This window comes from Nerophis ophidion, linkage group LG04 (assembly GCF_033978795.1).
Source record: "Nerophis ophidion isolate RoL-2023_Sa linkage group LG04, RoL_Noph_v1.0, whole genome shotgun sequence".
Classification (NCBI taxonomy): domain Eukaryota; kingdom Metazoa; phylum Chordata; class Actinopteri; order Syngnathiformes; family Syngnathidae; genus Nerophis; species Nerophis ophidion.
Window position 1 is genome coordinate 3,550,137 of NC_084614.1, and position 21,384 is coordinate 3,571,520.

General features: G+C 46.4%; 1 protein-coding gene across 1 annotated transcript in view; it reads right to left on the reverse strand.

Annotated features, from left to right (window-relative positions):
- The window catches only part of LOC133551910 (replication protein A 70 kDa DNA-binding subunit-like), a 60,531-nt gene that overhangs the window by 18,313 nt on the left and 20,834 nt on the right, over positions 1-21,384 (reverse strand). Inside the window, exons 7-12 of the mRNA XM_061899109.1 lie at positions 18,588-18,813; positions 9,113-9,215; positions 8,063-8,131; positions 5,290-5,482; positions 5,070-5,206; positions 4,793-4,941 (exon numbers count right to left, since the gene is read on the reverse strand). Of these exons, the coding sequence (XP_061755093.1) occupies positions 4,793-4,941; positions 5,070-5,206; positions 5,290-5,482; positions 8,063-8,131; positions 9,113-9,215; positions 18,588-18,813 (877 nt within the window). The remainder of the gene's footprint in view (positions 1-4,792; positions 4,942-5,069; positions 5,207-5,289; positions 5,483-8,062; positions 8,132-9,112; positions 9,216-18,587; positions 18,814-21,384) is intronic.

A 21,384-nucleotide genomic window follows, 5' to 3' on the forward strand; every position in this document is an offset into this window, starting at 1 on the left:
ACACACACACACACACCTGTTTGTACCTGCACACACATACACACACACACACACACACACACACCTGCTGGTAGCTGCACACACACACACACAAACACACAACACCTGTTTGTACCTGCACACACACACACACAACACCTGTCTGTACCTGCACACACACACACACAACACCTGTTTGTACCTGCACACACACACACACAACACCTGTTTGTACCTGCACACACACACACAAACACAACACCTGTTTGTACCTGCACACACACACACACACCTGTTTGTACCTGCACACACACACACACACACACACACACACACCTGCTGGTAGCTGCACACACACACACACACACACACAACACCTGTTTGTACCTGCACACACACACACACACAACACCTGTTTGTACCTGCACACACACACACACACAACACCTGCTTGTACCTGCACACACACACACACACACACACACACACACACACACACACACACACACACACACACGCACACACACACACACACACACAACACCTGCTTGTACCTGCACACACACACACACACCACCTGTTTGTACCTGCACACACACACACACACACACACACACACACACACACACACACACACACACACACACACACACACACACACACACACACACAACACCTGTTTGTACCTGCACACACACACACACACACCACCTGTTTGTACCTGCACACACACACACACACACACACACACACACCACCTGTTTGTACCTGCACACACACACACACACACACAACACCTGCTTGTACCTGCACACACACACACACACACACACACACACACACACACACACACACACACACACACACACAACACCTGCTTGTACCTGCACACACACACACACACACACACACACAACAACACCTGCTTGTACCTGCACACACACACACACACACACACACACATACACAACACCTGCTTGTACCTGCACACACACACACACAGAACACCTGCTTGTACCTGCACACACACACACACACACACACACACACACACACACACACACACACACACACACACACACAACACCTGCTTGCACCTGCACATACACACACACACACACACACACACACACACACACACCTGTTTGTACCTGCACACACACACACAACACCTGCTTGTACCTGCACACACACACACAACACCTGCTTGTACCTGCACACACACACACACACACACACACACACACACACACACACACACACACAACACCTGTTGTACCTGCACACACACACACAACACCTGCTTGTACCTGCACACACACACACAACACCTGCGTGTACCTGCACACACACATACAACACCTGCTTGTACCTGCACACACACACACACACACACACACACACAACACCTGTTTGTACCTGCACACACACACACACAACACCTGCTTGTACCTGCACACACACACACACACACACATCAAAGCTTTTTGACTTTGTCAGGAACCTCTTTGTCAACAAAATAAAACATTTAAATTTTTTTCACTAAATTATAAAATGCTCTGGTAGAAATTATGCCCTTGGTGTTGTTAGGGTCGGTTTCGACCCAGTTCTAAAAATAAGATGATAAAGCAATGATAGGAGACAAAACTGAACACACTGACAGCCAGCTCCTCTCCCAATCATGTGAGCTTCAGTGGATTCTCATTTGACCTTGTTATCCTCTACAAAAACAAACAAAAGACGGACACTAAAAGTCTCACTTTTTGCCACTCCGATTTTGTTTTTTTATTAGTTTTGGAACTAGTAATCTATTTCTCTTGGTTTCATTTGCTTGATTGGTTGTTGTTTGATGTTGGATTTCTGTTGCTGAAAAAAAATACGTTTTAGCCTTTTTCTTGAAGTAAATATATATGGGTCGAAATTCAATCAATCAATCAATCAATGTTTACTTATATAGCCCTAAATCACTAGTGTCTCAAAGGGCTGCACAAACCACTACGACATCCTCGGTAGGCCCACATAAGGGCAAGGAAAACTCACACCCAGTGGGACGTCGGTGACAATAATGACTATGAGAACCTTGGAGAGGAGGAAAGCAATGGATGTCGAGCGGGTCTAACATGATACTGTGAAAGTTCAATCCATAATGGATCCAACACAGTCGCGAGAGTCCAGTCCAAAGCGGATCCGACACAGCAGCGAGAGTCCCGTTCACAGCGGAGCCAGCAGGAAACCATCCCAAGCGGAGGCGGATCAGCAGCGCAGAGATGTCCCCAGCCGATACACAGGCAAGCAGTACATGGCCACCGGATCGGACCGGACCCCTTCCACAAGGGAGAGTGGGACATAGAAGAAAAAGAAAAGAAACGGCAGATCAACTGGTCTAAAAAGGGAGTCTATTTAAAGGCTAGAGTATACAAATGAGTTTTAAGGTGAGACTTAAATGCTTCTACTGAGGTGGCATCTCGAACTGAGTACTGGAGCCCGAAATGAAAAAGCTCTATAGCCCGCAGACCTTTTTTGGGCTTTGGGAATCACTAATGACCCGTAACACCATAGATGTTACTATAGTTAAAATTCTTAAAATGAAAAAAAAAAATAAAACATTTATTTAAGAGCTGTGTTCTAATACCCCTTAGTAATAGTTAGGTAACACAACAACCTTTTTTTTTTATTTATATGATTCTCTTGAGGTTCGTTTTACCATTTTTAAAAATTGAAATGGAGGGATATACTGACAAAAAAAAGGCCCAATGGCCCAAACCAAAAATATTAAAACCAATATTTTCAAGGATAAGGAAGCCTAACAAGGTAACCAAGAGATGAGAAACAAATTGGAGGATAGATAATTGTTTTTAGTGTATTTTACAGCTGATTTAATACATGGGACAAAACCGACCCGTTAACATAAGAGATAAATAAATAAATAAATGGGTTGTACTTGTATAGCGCTTTTCTACCTTCAAGGTTCTCAAAGCGCTTTGACACTACTTCCACATTCACACACACATTCACACACTGATGGAGGGAGCTGCCATGCAAGGCGCTAACCAGCACCCATCAGGAGCAAGGGTGAAGTGTCTTGCTCAGGACACAACGGACGTGACAAGGTTGGTACAAGGTGGGATTTGAACCAGGGACGCTCGGGTTGCGCACGGCCACTCTCCCACTGGTAACAGAAAGCTAACACAAGAGGAAGGTTCCCAAAGTCCAAAAAAAGTCTGCGGGCTATAGAGCGTTTTGGGTCCGGTCCGATCCGGTGGCCATGTACTGCTCGCCTGTGTATCGGCTGGGGACATCTCTGCGCTGCTGATCCGCCTCCGCTTGGGATGGTTTCCTGCTGGCTCCGCTGTGAACGGGACTCTCGCTGCTGTGTTGGATCCGCTTCGGACTGGACTCTCGCGACTGTGTTGGATCCATTGTGGATTGAACTTTCACAGTATCATGTTAGACCCGCTCGACATCCATTGCTTTCCTCCTCTCCAAGGTTCTCATAGTCATCATTGTCACCGACGTCCCACTGGGTGTGAGTTTTCCTTGCCCTTATGTGGGCCTACCAAGGATGTCGTGGTGGTTTGTGCAGCCCTTTGAGACACTAGTGATTTAGGGCTATATAAGTAAACATTGATTGATTGATTGATTGAAGGTTAAGTGCCTGCTGTAGGTGGTCCAGGCTTCTGACCCTGCTTTGTAGACCAGGATTTTGGTCTTTGCTTGGAGGTGACGGTTCTCGAAGACTGGCTTCCTCGGCCTTGAGAAGGCCCCGCCGGCACAGCTGAGGCGGTGGTGAATTTCATCGTCAATGACAGCTTTAGATGACAGGAGGCTCCCGGGATATGGGAAGTGGTCCACATTTTCCAGTCGGATTTTGTCAATTGAGAGGTTCGGGGGGCAGGACAGGCGCACTACTGGTTTGGTGGAGGATTTGGGTTTTCTTTATATTGATGGCAAGACCAAGCTGTTTGTATGCCTTCGCAAAAGCAGACCGAGTGCACTGCAGGTCTTCTTCTGAGAGGACTACGAGGGGTCCGGTCCGATCCGGTGGCCATGTACTGCTCGCCTGTGTATCGGCTGGGGACATCTCTGCGCTGCTGATCCGCCTCCGCTTGGGATGGTTTCCTGCTGGCTCCGCTGTGAACGGGACTCTCGCTGCTGTGTTGGATCCGCTTCGGACTGGACTCTCGCGACTGTGTTGGATCCATTGTGGATTGAACTTTCACAGTATCATGTTAGACCCGCTCGACATCCATTGCTTTCCTCCTCTCCAAGGTTCTCATAGTCATCATTGTCACCGACGTCCCACTGGGTGTGAGTTTTTCCTTGCCCTTATGTGGGCCTACCGAGGATGTGGTAGTGGTTTGTGCAGCCCTTTGAGACACTAGTGATTTAGGGCTATATAAGTAAACATTCATATTATCGTCTGCATACTGCAGTTCCATGACGGATATGGTGGTGGTTGGACCTTTAGCTCTGAAACGGTTGATGTTGAGGAGTTGACCGTGGGTTCGGTACGTTATTTCGACTCCCTGGTGTGCGCTCTTTCTTAATTCCTTCATGAGGGTTCACCGTCTTTCGTCTTGGAAGACATTGTCTGGGTGAACATATTGATTCAATCCAACTTTGTACTATCTGATTGTGAGTAATTAAAAGTGTTTCAGCACAGGCATACTTGGGAGCAGCCTTGATGAAGGTGTGAGTCATGCTTGGACCCCCGTGCCCTGGTCAGCCGGGTGTGGATGTGTCCCATCCGGACTAGTCTGCATCCACAAGTATCAGCCGCACACACACACATCTTTGAAGGACACACACTCACCAGGCTCGCAGCGTGGCGGCCTCCGGGACGTCGGGGTTGACCATGAGCGTGGAGCTGAAGATCGCCGAGAGCGAGCGGCCGCCAAAGTCCGACAAGCGGGCTCCTTTGATGGCGACCACCGGGTTGGAGAGCGCCTCAAACTTCTGAGCCTTGAGACCGGAGAACAATTCAACGGAGGATGAAAGCACAAGCTAATATTAACATGCTAGCATGCTAACGTTTTTGGAGTTACGTTTACTCGTTAACTAACATTAACATTAACGATGGCCGCCAGTACCTCGTCCCCCCACAGAGTCAGCGTCACCCTCTTTCCACTGGAGTCGGTCAGGGTGAGCTCCCTCTTCTGGGTCTGTCTGCCGGCCTTGGTGTTGATGACGGACACGTCGCCCACCTCCTCGCACACGCCGATCACGTCTGCGGAACACGCCGGGCGACCACGCGGGGGTTAAAGCAGAGGGTCGGCGAACCGGTTAGAGAACCAAGCCAGCACTCCTTACCCACGATGGTGTCGGGGTGGGTGTTCTCCAGCTGAGAGATGGGCACAAAGTCACAGCGCACGGTGGGCACGCCCTGGCCGTCCTGGCAGGGAACCACCAGCGAGTTGGCGTTGAGGGTCATCTCGTAGTTGTTGTTGAGCGTGTTGTACTGCTTGTTGGCCACCTTCAGGGAGCCTTTGGAGATCAGGTAGACCTGCGGCGTCACGGGGAGAAAGTCAACCTTCTGTAGGTGTTAGATCCACTATGGACTGGACTCTCACACTATTATGTTAGATCCACTATGGACTGGACTCTCACACTATTATGTTAGATCCACTATGGACTGGACTCTCACACTATTATGTTAGATCCACTATGGACTGGACTATCACTATTATGTTAGATCCACTATGGACCGGACTCTCACTATTATGTTAGATCCACTATGGACTGGACTATCACTATTATGTTAGATCCACTATGGACCGGACTCTCACTATTATGTTAGATCCACTATGGACTGGACTATCACTATTATGTTAGATCCACTATGGACTGGACTCTCACACTATTATGTTAGATCCACTATGGACTGGACTCTCACTATTATGTTAGATCCACTATGGACCGGACTCTCACTATTATGTTAGATCCACTATGGACTGGACTCTCTCACTATTATGTTAGATCCACTATGGACTGGACTCTCACTATTATGTTAGATCCACTATGGACTGGACTCTCACTATTATGTTAGATCCACTATGGACTGGACTCTCACTATTATGTTAGATCCACTATGGACCGGACTCTCACTATTATGTTAGATCCACTATGGACTGGACTCTCACACTATTATGTTAGATCCACTATGGACTGGACTCTCACTATTATGTTAGATCCACTATGGACTGGACTCTCACACTATTATGTTAGATCCACTATGGACTGGACTCTCACACTATTATGTTAGATCCACTATGGACTGGACTCTCACACTATTATGTTAGATCCACTATGGACTGGACTCTCACTATTATGTTAAATCCACTATGGACTGGACTCTCACAATATTATGTTAGATCCACTATGGACTGGATTCTCACACTATTATGTTAGATCCACTATGGACTGGACTCTCACACTATTATGTTAGATCCACCATAGACTGGACTCTCACTATTATGTTAGATCCACTATGGACTGGACTCTCACAATATTATGTTAGATACACTATGGACTGGACTCTCACTATTATGTTAGATCCACTATGGACTGGACTCTCACACTATTATGTTAGATCCACTATGGACTGGACTCTCACTATTATGTTAGATCCACTATGGACTGGACTCTCACTATTATGTTAGATCCACTATGGACTGGACTCTCACTATTATGTTAGATCCACTATGGACTGGACTCTCACACTATTATGTTAGATCCACTATGGACTGGACTCTCACACTATTATGTTAGATCCACCATAGACTGGACTCTCACTATTATGTTAGATCCACTATGGACTGGACTCTCACAATATTATGTTAGATACACTATGGACTGGACTCTCACTATTATGTTAGATCCACTATGGACTGGACTCTCACACTATTATGTTAGATCCACTATGGACTGGACTTTCACTATTATGTTAGATCCACTATGGACTGGACTCTCACTATTATGTTAGATCCACTATGGACTGGACTCTCACTATTATGTTAGATCCACTATGGACTGGACTCTCACACTATTATGTTAGATCCACTATGGACTGGACTCTCACTATTATGTTAGATCCACTATGGACTGGACTCTCACTATTATGTTAGATCCACTATGGACTGGACTCTCACACTATTATGTTAGATCCACTATGGACTGGACTCTCACACTATTATGTTAGATCCACCATAGACTGGACTCTCACTATTATGTTAGATCCACTATGGACTGGACTCTCACAATATTATGTTAGATACACTATGGACTGGACTCTCACTATTATGTTAGATCCACTATGGACTGGACTCTCACTATTATGTTAGATCCACTATGGACTGGACTCTCACACTATTATGTTAGATCCACTATGGACTGGACTCACACTATTATGTTAGATCCACTATGGACTGGACTCTCACTATTATGTTAGATCCACTATGGACTGGACTCTCACTATTATGTTAGATCCACTATGGACTGGACTCTCACACTATTATGTTAGATCCACTATGGACTGGACTTTCACTATTATGTTAGATCCACTATGGACTGGACTCACACTATTATGTTAGATCCACTATGGACTGGACTCTCACTATTATGTTAGATCCACTATGGACTGGACTCTCACTATTATGTTAGATCCACTATGGACTGGACTCTCACACTATTATGTTAGATCCACTATGGACTGGACTCTCACTATTATGTTAGATCATGGAAGTCGATCATGGAACTGCGACCTAAGGTGTCCTGGTGCCAAGTTTGTTTGTTTACTTACTACTAAAAGACAAGTTGTCTAGTATGTTCAACATATCATTTAAGGACTAAATGACAATAATAAACATGTTTCATGTACCTGGTGAAGTAAAGTAAATAATGATTTATTTGTGTCCCCTTTATTTAGAAAAGTATCAAAATAATTGTTGGTACCGGTACCAAAATATTGGTATGGGGACGACCCTGGTAGCCGCATATATTGTAGTAAATGAGGTGTCATGAATGAGAACCATTCCACTTCCTCCACGACCTTATTAGGCAAGAACAGTCCAGAAAAGGCACTCACCTGGTTGGGCTCCACCAGGGGGAAGAACTTGTCCACTTCGTTGTTGAAGGCTGTGATCTTGATCTCTCCCTGCGCGGCGTGGAAGGACACAGGACACGGGACAGGACACAGGAAACAGGACACAGGACATGACACAGGACACAGGACAGGACACAGGACACAGGACACAGGACACAGGACATGACACAGGACACAGGACACAGGACATGACACAGGACATGACACAGGACACAGGACAGGACACAGGACATGACACAGGACACAGGACACAGGACACAGGACACAGGACATGACACAGGACAGGACACAGGACATGACACAGGACACAGGACACAGGACACAGGACACAGGACACAGGACAGGACACAGGACAGGACACAAGACACAGGAAACAGGACACAGGACATGACACAGGACAAAGGAAAGGACACAGGACAGGACACAGGACAGGACACAGGACAGGACACAGGACACAGGACAGGACACAGGACACAGGAAACAGGACACAGGACAGGACACAGGACAGGACACAGGACACAGGACAGGACACAGGACACAGGAAACAGGACACAGGACAGGACACAGGACAGGACACAGGACAAAGGAAAGGACACAGGACAGGACACAGGACACAGAACAGGACACAGGACACAGGACACAGGACAGGACACAGGACACAGGACACAGGACACAGGACAGGACACAGGACACAGGACAGGACACAAGACACAGGACACAGGACACAGGACAGGACACAGGACAGGACACAGGACACAGGACAGGACACAAGACACAGGAAACAGGACACAGGACATGACACAGGACAAAGGAAAGGACACAGGACAGGACACAGGACACAGGACACAGGACACAGGACACAGGACAGGACACAGGACACAGGACAGGACACAGGACACAGGACAGGAAAGGACACAGGACACAGGACAGGACAGGACAGGACACAGGACACAGGACACGGGACACAGGACAGAGGTGAGGCGTGCGGCCATGTTGGGCCTGCAGCTCTCTTTCTGGCCGGCTTCTACTCACGCTCTCGTCCACGATCTCGAAGGAGAAGACCGATCCCTCGCCTCGGGAGTTGCTCCAATGGCGGATGTTGGACTTGCTGGTGACTCTGGCTCTGACGGTCCAACTGCGACACAAACAGGGAAATATCACATGTAGTGCATCCATTTTCTACCGCTTGTCCCTCTCAGGGTGCAATATCACATAATAATTAAAGCTGCAAGCAGCGTTGGTCGGGTCCGCCTTTGGCTGCTGCCCCCGAGACCCACGTTAGAAGGCGCCTTGGAGCCACTATTTTGAGAATCTAATGCATTGTGAAAGTAATGCAGTTGTTGTATTGAAGTGAAAATATCAAACTTCCTGTTGATTTTTGCCAAAGTATGTTAATTATTAAAATGTAGGTCTAAGTGAGACCTACATAGTGGTTTTTGTTTCATGTCTCTCTGACATTCCTACCGGAAGTTACATGCAGTTTTGTCTGTGTTTTCTTCCTAGGAGCAGTTTGTCCGTGTTGTATTCCTAGTGGGGCGGTAGAGCGCAATTTTGAGTTTTGAGGTTAGGTTTTTTCATCAGATCGCAATTTTTGCCAGACCTGATGTGTGTGTCAAGTTTGGTGAGTTTAGAAGCATTTTAAGGGGGTCAAATAACAGCTCAAAGAGGCAAAAATGACATTTTTTTAGGAGACTTTGCACAGGGGTTCTTTGAAGGCGCGTAAAATCAAAACCTGAGAACTTATCAAAACTCTGTTCTATACTTTTAACCAGAAGGGTTCAATCTCTCTCCTGTGCGAGTTTGAAGCCAAAACAACAAACGCACTCAAAGGAGATAATGTTTGAATAAAGGTGACTGGTTTTTACAAAACTTTTGTTTTGAAGGGGGGATTGCAAACTTCCTGTTGATTTTTGTTGGGGGTTGTCAATCTATGAAATGTAGGTCTAAGCGAGACCTACATAGAGGTTTTTGTTTCATGTCTCTCCGACATTCTTACCGGAAGTTACAAGCAATTTTGTCTGTGTTTTCTTCCTAGGAGCAGTTTTTTCAGTGTTTTATTCAAAAATAGCGCTAGAGCGTAATTTTGAGTTTTGGGGTTTGGTTTTTTCATTAGATCGCAATATTCGCCAGTCCTTATGTGTGCGCCAAGTTTGGTGACTTTTGAAGCATTTTAAAGGGGTCAAATTACAGCGCAAAGAGGCAAAAATGGCATTTTTTGCGCAAATTTTATTTTGAAGGGGTTTTTGCCAACTTCCTGTAGATTTTTGCTGAAAGAAGTGAGTGTATGAAAATTGGGTCTAAGTCAGACCTACATAGGAGTTTTTGTTTCATGTCGCTATGACATTCCTAACAGAAGTTACATCTAGTTTTGTCTGTAATGTTTTCCTAGGGGGCGCTAGAGCGCAATTTACATTTTGGGGGATTGGTTGCTTAATATGTTGGGAAGGTTTGCTATACCGACGTGTGTGTCAAATTTGGTGAGTTTTGAAGCATGTTAAGGGGGTCAAATTACAGCGCGGAGGTGCGGAATAATAATAAAACACAGCAGTTTCAATAGGCCCTAACCCTAATTATCCATTACTTATCGTGTTAAGCAATGTCAGCTCAGATTTATCCGAGAGCCAGATGCAGTCTTCAAAAGAGCCACATCTGGCTCTAGAGCCATAGGTTCCCTACCTCTGTGCTACAAAGACAACATATTTGATGTTCAAAGTCATAAACATATATTTTTTTGCAAAAAATCATTAACTTAGAATTTCATGGCTGCAACACGTGCCAAAGTAGTTGGGAAAGGGCATGTTCACCACTGTGTTACATCACCTTTTCTTTTAGCAACACTCAATAAACGTTTGGGAACTGAGGAAACTAATTGTTGAAGCTTTGAAAGTGGAATTCTTTCCCATTCTTGTTTATGTAGAGCTTCAGTTCTTCAACAGTCCGGGGTCTCCGCTGTCCTATTTTACGCTTCACACATTTTCCATGGGAGACAGGTCTGGACTGCAGGCGGGCCAGGAAAGTACCCACACTGTTTCTTTTACGAAGCGACGCTGTTGTAACACGTGCTGAATGTCGCTTGGCATGGTCTTGCTGAAATAAGCAGGGGCGTCCATGAAAAAGACAGCGCTTAGATAGCAGCATATGTTGTTCCAAAACCTGTATGTACCTTTCAGCATTAATGGTGCCTTCACAGATGTGTAAGTTACCCATGCCTTGGGCACTAATGCACCCCCATACCATCACACATGCTGGCTTCTCAACTTTGCACCTATAACAGTCTGAATGGTTCACTTCCCCTTTGGTCCGGATGACACGATGTCGAATATTTCCCAAAACAATTTTGAAAAGTGGACTCGTCAGACCACAGAACACTTTTCCACTTTGCATCAGTCCATCTTAGATGATCTCGGGCCCAGAGAAGCCGGCGGTGTTTCTGGATGTTGTTGATAAATGGCTTTCTTTTCGCATAGTAGAGCTTTAACTTGCACTTACAGATGTAGCGACCAACTGTATTTAGTGACAGTGGTTTTCTGAAGTGTTCCTGAGCCCATGTGGTGATATCCTTTAGAGATTGATGTCGGTTTTTGATACAGTGCCGTCTGAAGGATCGGAAATGTTGGTTTCCGGCCTTGCCGCTTACGTGGAGTGATTTCTCCGGATTCTCTGAACCTTTTGATGATATTATGGAGCGTAGACGTTGAAATCCCGAAATTTCTTGCAATTGCACTTTGAGAAAGGTTGTTCTTAAACTGTTTGACTATTTGCTCACGCAGTTGTGGACAAAGGGGTGTACCTCGCCCCATCCTTTCTTGTGAAAGACTGAGCATTTTTTTGGGAAGCTGTTTTTATACCCAATCATGGCAACAAAAACCTCTATGTAGGTCTCACTTAGACCTACAACTTTTTCAGTATTTATATGCCACCAAATGTAGACTACTGAGTCCTGCGTGCTGTCATCCGTGTGTCGTCACGGCGACTGGCTGGCGTGCGCGCCCTAAAAAGAGGCGGCCGCCACAGAGAGCCTCCTTTGAGCTAATGAGCGCTCGTCGCTAAAGCGAATCGCAGCTGTGTCGCACAACAACTCCCAGGTGACGCCATGAAGGACTTTCTCAAGTCGGGCCTGGAAGTGGAAGAAGTTTCTTTTCAAAGACCGGAGGAGGTGCGCTGTGTGTGTGTGTGTGTGTGTGTGTGTGTGTGTGTGTGCCTCATATCACAAATGTGCAGCTGCTCCTGTTTGCAGCAGACGAGACGGCGGCCGTAATTGCGCTACGACAGATATTCTTCTCGCGCAATTAAATCTGCCGTCAGGAGAGCGGCGGCCGGACTCGGGCCATTTATGGCCACGCCCCCTGCGACATCGCCGCCATGCTGTGCGTTCCGCTGCTTATTATTGTCAGGTTCAAACACTGATGACATCTATTAAACAAGACAAGAAGCAAGGAATTAAACAGAGACAGAATTAAATTCGGCTCAATTGAGGAGAGACGTCTGGTCTGTAGTCTCGTATTAAGTTAGCAGTGATAAGTTAGCAGGTGGCAGTAATAAGTTAGCAGGTGGCAGTGTTAAGTTAGCAGTTGGCAGTGATAAGTTAGCAGGTGGCAGTGTTAAGTTAGCAGGTGGCAGTGATAAGTTAGCAGGTGGCAGTGTTAAGTTAGCAGGTGGCAGTAATAAGTTAGCAGGTGGCAGTGTTAAGTTAGCAGGTGGCAGTAATAAGTTAGCAGGTGGCAGTATCAAGTTAGCAGTTGGCAGTGTTAAAATAGCAGGTGGCAGTGATAAGTTAACAAGTGGCAGTGTTAAGTTAGCAGGTGGCAGTAATAAGTTAGCAGGTGGCAGTGTTAAGTTAGCAGGTGGCAGTAATAAGTTAGCAGGTGGCAGTATCAAGTTAGCAGGTGGCAGTATCAAGTTAGCAGTAATAAGTTAGCAGGTGGCAGTGTTTAGTTAGCAGGTGGCAGTATCAAGTTAGCAGGTGGCAGTATCAAGTTAGCAAGTGGCAGTGTTAAGTTAGCAGTTGGCAGTGTTAAGTTAGCAGGTGGCAGTGATAAGTTAGCAGCTGGCAGTGTTAAGTTAGCAGTTGGCAGTGATAAGTTAGCAGGTGGCAGTGTTAAGTTAGCAGGTGGCAGTGATAAGTTAGCAGGTGGCAGTGTTAAGTTAGCAGGTGGTAGTAATAAGTTAGCAAGTGACAGTAATAAGTTAGCAGGTGGCAGTAATAAGTTAGCAGGTGGCAGTGTTAAGTTAGCAGTTGGCAGTGATAAGTTAGCAGGTGTCAGTGTTAAGTTAGCAGGTGGCAGTGATAAGTTAGCAGGTGGCAGTGTTAAGTTAGCAGGTGGCAGTAATAAGTTAGCAGGTGGCAGTGTTAAGTTAGCAGGTGGCAGTGATAATTTAGCAGGTGGCAGTGTTAAGTTAGCAGGTGGCAGTGTTAAGTTAGCAGGTGGCAGTGATAAGTTAGCAGGTGGCAGTGTTAAGTTAGCAGGTGGCAGTGTTAAGTTAGCAGGTGAAAGTGTCAAGTTAGCAGTTGGCAGTGATAAGTTAGCAGGTGGCAGTAATAAGTTAGCAGGTGGCAGTGTTAAGTTAGCAGGTGGCAGTGATAAGTTAGCAGGTGGCAGTGTTAAGTTAGCAGGTGGCAGTGATAAGTTAGCAGGTGGCAGTGTTAAGTTAGCAGGTGGCAGTGATAAGTTAGCAGGTGGCAGTGTTAAGTTAGCAGGTGGCAGTGTTAAGTTAGCAGGTGGCAGTGATAAGTTAGCAGGTGGCAGTGTTAAGTTAGCAGGTGGCAGTAATAAGTTAGCAGGTGGCAGTGTTAAGTTAGCAGTTGGCAGTGATAAGTTAGCAGGTGGCAGTGTTAAGTTAGCAGGTGGCAGTGATAAGTTAGCAGGTGGCAGTGTTAAGTTAGCAGGTGGCAGTGTTAAGTTAGCAGGTGGCAGTGTTAAGTTAGCAGGTGGCAGTGATAAGTTAGCAGGTGGCAGTGTTAAGTTAGCAGTTGGCAGTGATAAGTTAGCAGGTGGCAGTGTTAAGTTAGCAGGTGGCAGTGATAAGTTAGCAGGTGGCAGTGTTAAGTTAGCAGGTGGCAGTGATAAGTTAGCAGGTGGCAGTGATAAGTTAGCAGGTGGCAGTGATAAGTTAGCAGGTGGCAGTGTTAAGTTAGCAGGTGGCAGTGATAAGTTAGCAGGTGGCAGTATTAAGTTAGCAGTTGGCAGCGTTAAGTTAGCAAGTGGCAGTGTTAAGTTAGCAGGTGGCAGTGATAAGTTAGCAGGTGGCAGTGTTAAGTTAGCAGGTGGCAGTGATAAGTTAGCAGTTGGCAGTATCAAGTTAGCAGTTGGCAGCATTAAGTTAGCAAGTTGCAGTGTTAAGTTAGCAGGTGGCAGTGTTAAGTTAGCAGTTGGCAGTGATAAGTTAGCAGGTGGCAGTGTTAAGTTAGCAGTTGGCAGTGATAAGTTAGCAGGTGGCAGTGTTAAGTTAGCGGTTGGCAGTGATAAGTTAGCAGGTGGCAGTGTTAAGTTTGGAGGTGGCAGTAATAAGTTAGCAGGTGGCAGTGATAAGTTAGGAGGTGGCAGTAATAAGTTAGCAGGTGGCAGTGTTAAGTTAGCAGTTGGCAGTGATAAGTTAGCAGGTGGTAGTGTTAAGTTAGCAGTTGGCAGTGATAAGTTAGCAGGTGGCAGTGTTAAGTTAGCGGTTGGCAGTGATAAGTTAGCAGGTGGCAGTGTTAAGTTTGGAGGTGGCAGTAATAAGTTAGCAGGTGGCAGTGTTAAGTTAGCAGTTGGCAGTGATAAGTTAGCAGGTGGTAGTGTTAAGTTAGCAGTTGGCAGTGATAAGTTAGCAGGTGGTAGTGTTAAGTTAGCAGGTGGCAGTGTTAAGTTAGCAGTTGGCAGTGATAAGTTAGCAGGTGGTAGTGTTAAGTTAGCAGTTGGCAGTGATAAGTTAGCAGGTGGCAGTGTTAAGTTAGCGGTTGGCAGTGATAAGTTAGCAGGTGGCAGTGTTAAGTTTGGAGGTGGCAGTAATAAGTTAGCAGGTGGCAGTGTTAAGTTAGGAGGTGGCAGTAATAAGTTAGCAGGTGGCAGTGTTAAGTTAGCAGTTGGCAGTGATAAGTTAGCAGGTGGTAGTGTTAAGTTAGCAGGTGGCAGTAATAAGTTAGCAGGTGGCAGTGTTAAGTTTGGTCACCCGTCCAAATGATGAGAATCAGGTGTCCTAATCACTTGGCCCGGTGTATCAAATCAAGCACTTAGGCCTGGTGACTGCATCGAAGCCGTATCACCAAGTCCGAGGCAAATTGTGTAAAGCAGGTAGATCCGGAGTGACGAATCACGCTTTTCCATCCGGCAGTATGATGGACCAGTCTGGGTTTGGAGGTTGCCGGGAGAACGCTACAATTCCTACTGCATTGGTGGAGGAGGAATTATGGTGCGGAGGTTGTTTTCCCCCAGCTTAGTTCCGGTGAAAGGAACTTTGAATGCTCCAGGATACCAAAACATTTTGGACCATTCCACACTCCCAACCTTAAAAGACATAGCTGACAAGAGTCTGGAGTGGATAAACTTGACTGGCCTGCACAGAGTCCTGACATGAACCCGGTACAACACCTTTGGGATGAATTAAAACGGAGACTGAGAGCCAGGCCTTCTCGTGTGTGACCTCACCAATGCGCTTTTGTGGACAGCCTTCCCAGAGTTGAAGCTGTAATAGTTACTCAGTGGCCTGGTGGTTATTTGGCGGAGGAGGAATTATGGTGCGGGGTTGTTTTACCCAGGAGTTGGGCTTGACCCCTTACTTGCAGTGAAAGGATACTTTGAATGCTCAAGGATACCAAAACATTCTGGACAATTCCATGCTTCCGACCTTAAAGACATGGATGAATCCGGAGTGGATGAACTTGACTGGCCTGCACAGAGTCCTGACCTGAACCTGATGGAACACCTTTAGAATGAATTAGATTGGAGACTAAGAATCAAGCCTTCTCGTGTGTGACCTCACCAATGCGCTTTTGGAAGAATGGTCAAAAAAACACTCCGCAACCTTGTGGACAGCCTTCCCAGAGTTGAAGCTGTAATAGCTACTCAGTGGCCTGGTGGTTATTTGGCGGAGGAGGAATTATGGTGCGGGGTTGTTTATCCCAGGAGTTGGGCTTGACCCCTTAGTTGCAGAGAAAGGATACTTTGAATGCTCCAGGATACCTAAACATTCTGGACAATTCCATGCTTCCAACCTTAAAGACATGGATGAATTCGGAGTGGATGAACTTGACTGGCCTGCACAGAGTCCTGACCTGAACCCGATACAACACCTTTGGGATGAATTAGAACGGAGACAGAGAGCCAGGCCTTCTCGTGTGTGACCTCACCAATGCGCTTTTGGAAGAATGGTAAAAAAAACACGCTGCAATCTTGTGGACAGCCTTCCCAGAGTTGAAGCTGTAATAGCTACTCAGTGGCCTGGTGGTTATTTGGCGGAGGAGGAATTATGGTGCGGGGTTGTTTATCCCAGGAGTTGGGCTTGACCCCTTAGTTGCAGTGAAAGGATACTTTGAATGCTCCAGGATACCTAAACATTCTGGACAATTCCATGCTTCCAACCTTAAAGACATGGATGAATTCGGAGTGGATGAACTTGACTGGCCTGCACAGAGTCCTGACCTGAACCCGATACAACACCTTTGGGATGAATTAGAACGGAGACAGAGAGCCAGGCCTTCTCGTGTGTGACCTCACCAATGCGCTTTTGGAAGAATGGTAAAAAAAACACGCCGCAATCTTGTGGACAGCCTTCCCAGAGTTGAAGCTGTAATAGCTACTCAGTGGCCTGGTGGTTATTTGGCGGAGGAGGAATTATGGTGCGGGGTTGTTTATCCCAGGAGTTGGGCTTGACCCCTTAGTTGCAGTGAAAGGATACTTTGAATGCTCCAGGATACCTAAACATTCTGGACAATTCCATGCTTCCAACCTTAAAGACATGGATGAATTCGGAGTGGATGAACTTGACTGGCCTGCACAGAGTCCTGACCTGAACCCGATACAACACCTTTGGGATGAATTAGAACGGAGACAGAGAGCCAGGCCTTCTCGTGTGTGACCTCACCAATGCGCTTTTGGAAGAATGGTAAAAAAAACACGCCGCAATCTTGTGGACAGCCTTCCCAGAGTTGAAGCTGTAATAGCTACTCAGTGGCCTGGTGGTTATTTGGCGGAGGAGGAATTATGGTGCGGGGTTGTTTATCCCAGGAGTTGGGCTTGACCACTTAGTTGCAGTGAAAGGATACTTTGAATGCTCCAGGATACCTAAACATTCTGGACAATTCCATGCTTCCAACCTTAAAGACATGGATGAATTCGGAGTGGATGAACTTGACTGGCCTGCACAGAGTCCTGACCTGAACCTGATGGAACACCTTTAGAATGAATTAGATTGGAGACTAAGAATCAAGCCTTCTCGTGTGTGACCTCACCAACGCGCTTTTGGAAGAATGGTCAAAAACCCACTCCGCAACCTTGTGGACAGCCTTCCCAGAGTTGAAGCTGTAATAGCTACTCAGTGGCCTGGTGGATATTTCGCGGAGGAGGAATTATGGTGCGGGGTTGTTTATCCCAGGAGTTGGGCTTGGCCCCGGTGAAAGGATACTTTGAGTGCTACAAGATACCAAAACATTCTGGACAATTCCATGCTTCCAACCTTAAAGACATGGATGAATTCGGAGTGGATGAACTTGACTGGCCTGCACAGAGTCCTGACATGAACCCGATGGAGCACCTTTAGAATGAATTAGAACGGAGACTGAGAGCCAGGCCTTCTCGTGTGTGACCTTTTGGAAGAATGGTCAAAAACCCACTCCGCAACCTTGTGGACAGCCTTCCCAGAGTTGAAGCTGTAATAGCTACTCAGTGGCCTGGTGGTTATTTGGCGGAGGAGGAATTATGGTGCGGGGTTGTTTATCCCAGTTGTTGGGCTTGACCCCTTAGTTGCAGAGAAAGGATACTTTGAGTGCTACAAGATACCAAAACATTTTGGACAATTCCATGCTTCCAACCTTGTGGGAACATGACTGTGCACCAGTGCACAAAGCAAGGTCCATAAAGACATGAGTGACAGAGTCTGCTGTGGGTGAACTTGACTGGCCTGCACAGAGTCCTGACCTGAACCATATATATTTGTGTATATATATATATTTGTGTGAATAATTTAATTGTGCCAGTCTGACCTTTTGTTGAGGCCTTCAAAATGTTAATAGTACTTATTATGAAGTCTTGTCCTGACTATGAAACATTGTACTGGTTATGAAGTACTATTAGACAGCATCTGTTGGATTGCAACGTGCACATCCATTGACCAATCGTGGAGGTTCTGAAAATGGCGACGGAGACATCCAACGTCAAAGTTAGCATCCGGCGACTGTCGGCCTCACTTTTGAGCGCCCTCCATCGGGCACGCTTGCTTTGTTGCCGTGGGAAACGACAACATTACACACGTAGGGAACTTATGCTACCTTTACATGTCACGCCATTTTCCCATCATGCACCCCTTCACTTACTTGCTCACGTAGGGGTTGAGGTTCTCAATTGGTATCACTTTCATTGGACTCTTCATCGGGGACGTCTTCATCGGAGACATCTTCATCGGGGACATCTTCATAGGAGACATCTTCATAGGAGACATCTTCATCGGAGACATCTTCATCGGGGACATCTTCATAGGAGACATCTTCATAGGAGACATCTTCATCGGAGACATCTTCATCGGAGAGTTTTCCATGAGTCCTTAATCAAGGCCATTGGAGAGGAGGGAAAAAAATGTGGTTAAAAGAAAAACTAACAAAAGTTTTTGTTGTGCATTAACTTTGCAACCTGCTGGCGATGATGTCATCCCCACAATAGCCAACTGACTTCTTTTGTTTGGCGGCCCCCCACTAGGCCCCGCCCACCCCCTGCTGCGAGCGCACCTTCCCTCGCTGGCACTGACTCACGGCGAGAGGGACGCAACACCTCCGCTTGGCGGGGATTAAAGAAGCCGGAGAACACAGGTTGCCTTCACCGCTTACCAGATGAATGGCTTGTTCTAAAAAAAGGAAAAGTTATTTTTTGAAGGCGGGCACCTGGCCTTCCATTTGTTTACTTTGCACCGGACAAAAAAAAAATGGCCGAGTTGACTTATTGTAATGTTTTAGGACTTTAACTGTGCAACCAACTGAGGTTTGGGGGTTGCTATGATAGGCTGTGATGTACCAACCGGATTCATGTCACAAGCAATTTAAAAATAAAAAAGGCAAGGTTTAATATAACAGGGGTGTCCAAAATGCGCAACACATTTTAAAAATACTACTTAAAAAAAATACAAATAAAAAAGGGCCCTGCGATGAGGTGGCGACTTGTCCAGGGTGTACCCCGCCTTCCGCCCGATTGTAGCTGAGATAGGCGCCAGCGCCCCCCCCCCGCGAGCCCAAAAGGGAATAAGCGGTAGAAAATGGGGATGGGGGGACAAATTAAAAAAGTGGAGTAAAAACGCAAACGTGAAATTTAACGGGAAAAAGTTGCAGTGTCTTTATTTTCGAAAGATTTTTTTTTTGGGACACGGAATATATGGAACTGAATTTTTTGCATTGGAATTTTGTGAACTGAATTTTTCAAATTAAGCTGACAATTTTATTGAAAAAAATTATTTGCCACTGAATTTTTTTCCACACAAAATTTTTTTATACGCCGATTTTTTTGTTTTTTCACACAATGAATTTTAAAACACAGATTTTTTTTATTTCCACAACATTTTTAACATGATTTATAAAATTATGAAATATTAAAATAAAATTTAATATAACTCCATCTATCCATTTTCTACTACCTACTGGTTGTCCCTTTTAGGGTCGCTGGAGCCTATCTCAGCTGCATTCGGGCGGAAGGCGGTGTACATCTGGACAAGTTGCCACCTCTTTGCAGATTTTAAAACAACTGTTTTATATTTAGAATTTTTATCCTGGAAAGCAGGGGTGTCCAAAGTGCGGTCCGGGGGCCATTTGTGGCCCGCAGCTAATTGTTTACCGGCCCGCCACACATTCTGTAAATTTTATATATATATATATATATATATATATATATATATATATATATATATATATATATATATATATATATATATACATATGAAGAGGCGTGATTGGGAAGAATGGTCGCCCGGATCTAAACCCGAGTGGTGTTTTGTTATTGGACTTTTGTGCTCGTCACGGATTGTCGATAACAAACACCATGTTCAAACATAAGGGTGTCCATATGTGCACTTGGCACCAGGACACCCTAGGCCGCAGTTCCATGATCGACTTTGTAGTTGTGTCATCGGATTTGCGGCCTCATGTTATGGACACTCGGGTGAAGAGAGGGGCGGAGCTTTCTACCGATCACCACCTGGTGGTGAGTTGGCTGCGATGGTGGGGGAGGATGCCGGACAGACCTGGCAGGCCCAAGCGCATTGTGAGGGTCTGCTGGGAACGTCTGGCAGAGTCTCCTGTCAGAGAGAGTTTCAATTCACACCTCCGGGAGAACTTTGAACATGTCACGAGGGAGGTGCTGGACATTGAGTCCGAGTGGACCATGTTCCGAACCTCTATTGTCGAGGCGGCTGATTGGAGCTGTGGCCGCAAGGTTGTTGGTGCCTGTCGTGGCGGTAATCCCAGAACCCGTTGGTGGACACCAGCAGTGAGGGATGCCGTCAAGCTGAAGGAGTCCTATCGGGTTCTTTTGGCTCATAGGACTCCGGAGGCAGTGGACGGGTACCGACGGGCCAAGCGGTGTGCAGCTTTAGCGGTCGCGGAGGCAAAAACTCGGACATGGGAAGAGTTCGGGGAAGCCATGGAAAACGACTTCCGGACGGCTTCGAAGCGATTCTGGACCACCATACGGCGCCTCAGGAAGGGGAAGCAGTGCACTATCAACACCGTGTATGGTGCGGATGGTGATCTGCTGACTTCGACTGCGGATGTTGTGGATAGGTGGAGGGAATACTTCGAAGACCTCCTCAATCCCACCAACACGTCTTTCTTTGAGGAAGCGGTGCCTGGGGAATCTGTAGTGGACTCTCCTATTTCTGGGGCTGAGGTCGCTGAGGTAGTTAAAAAGCTCCTCGGCGGCAAGGCCCCGGGGGTGGATGAGATCCGCCCGGAGTTCCTTAAGGCTCTGGATGCTGTGGGGCTGTCTTGGTTGACAAGACTCTGCAGCATCGCGTGGACATCGGGGGCGGTACCTCTGGATTGGCAGACCGGGGTGGTGGTCCCTCTCTTTAAGAAGGGGGACCGGAGGGTGTGTTCCAACTATCGTGGGATCACACTCCTCAGCCTTCCCGGT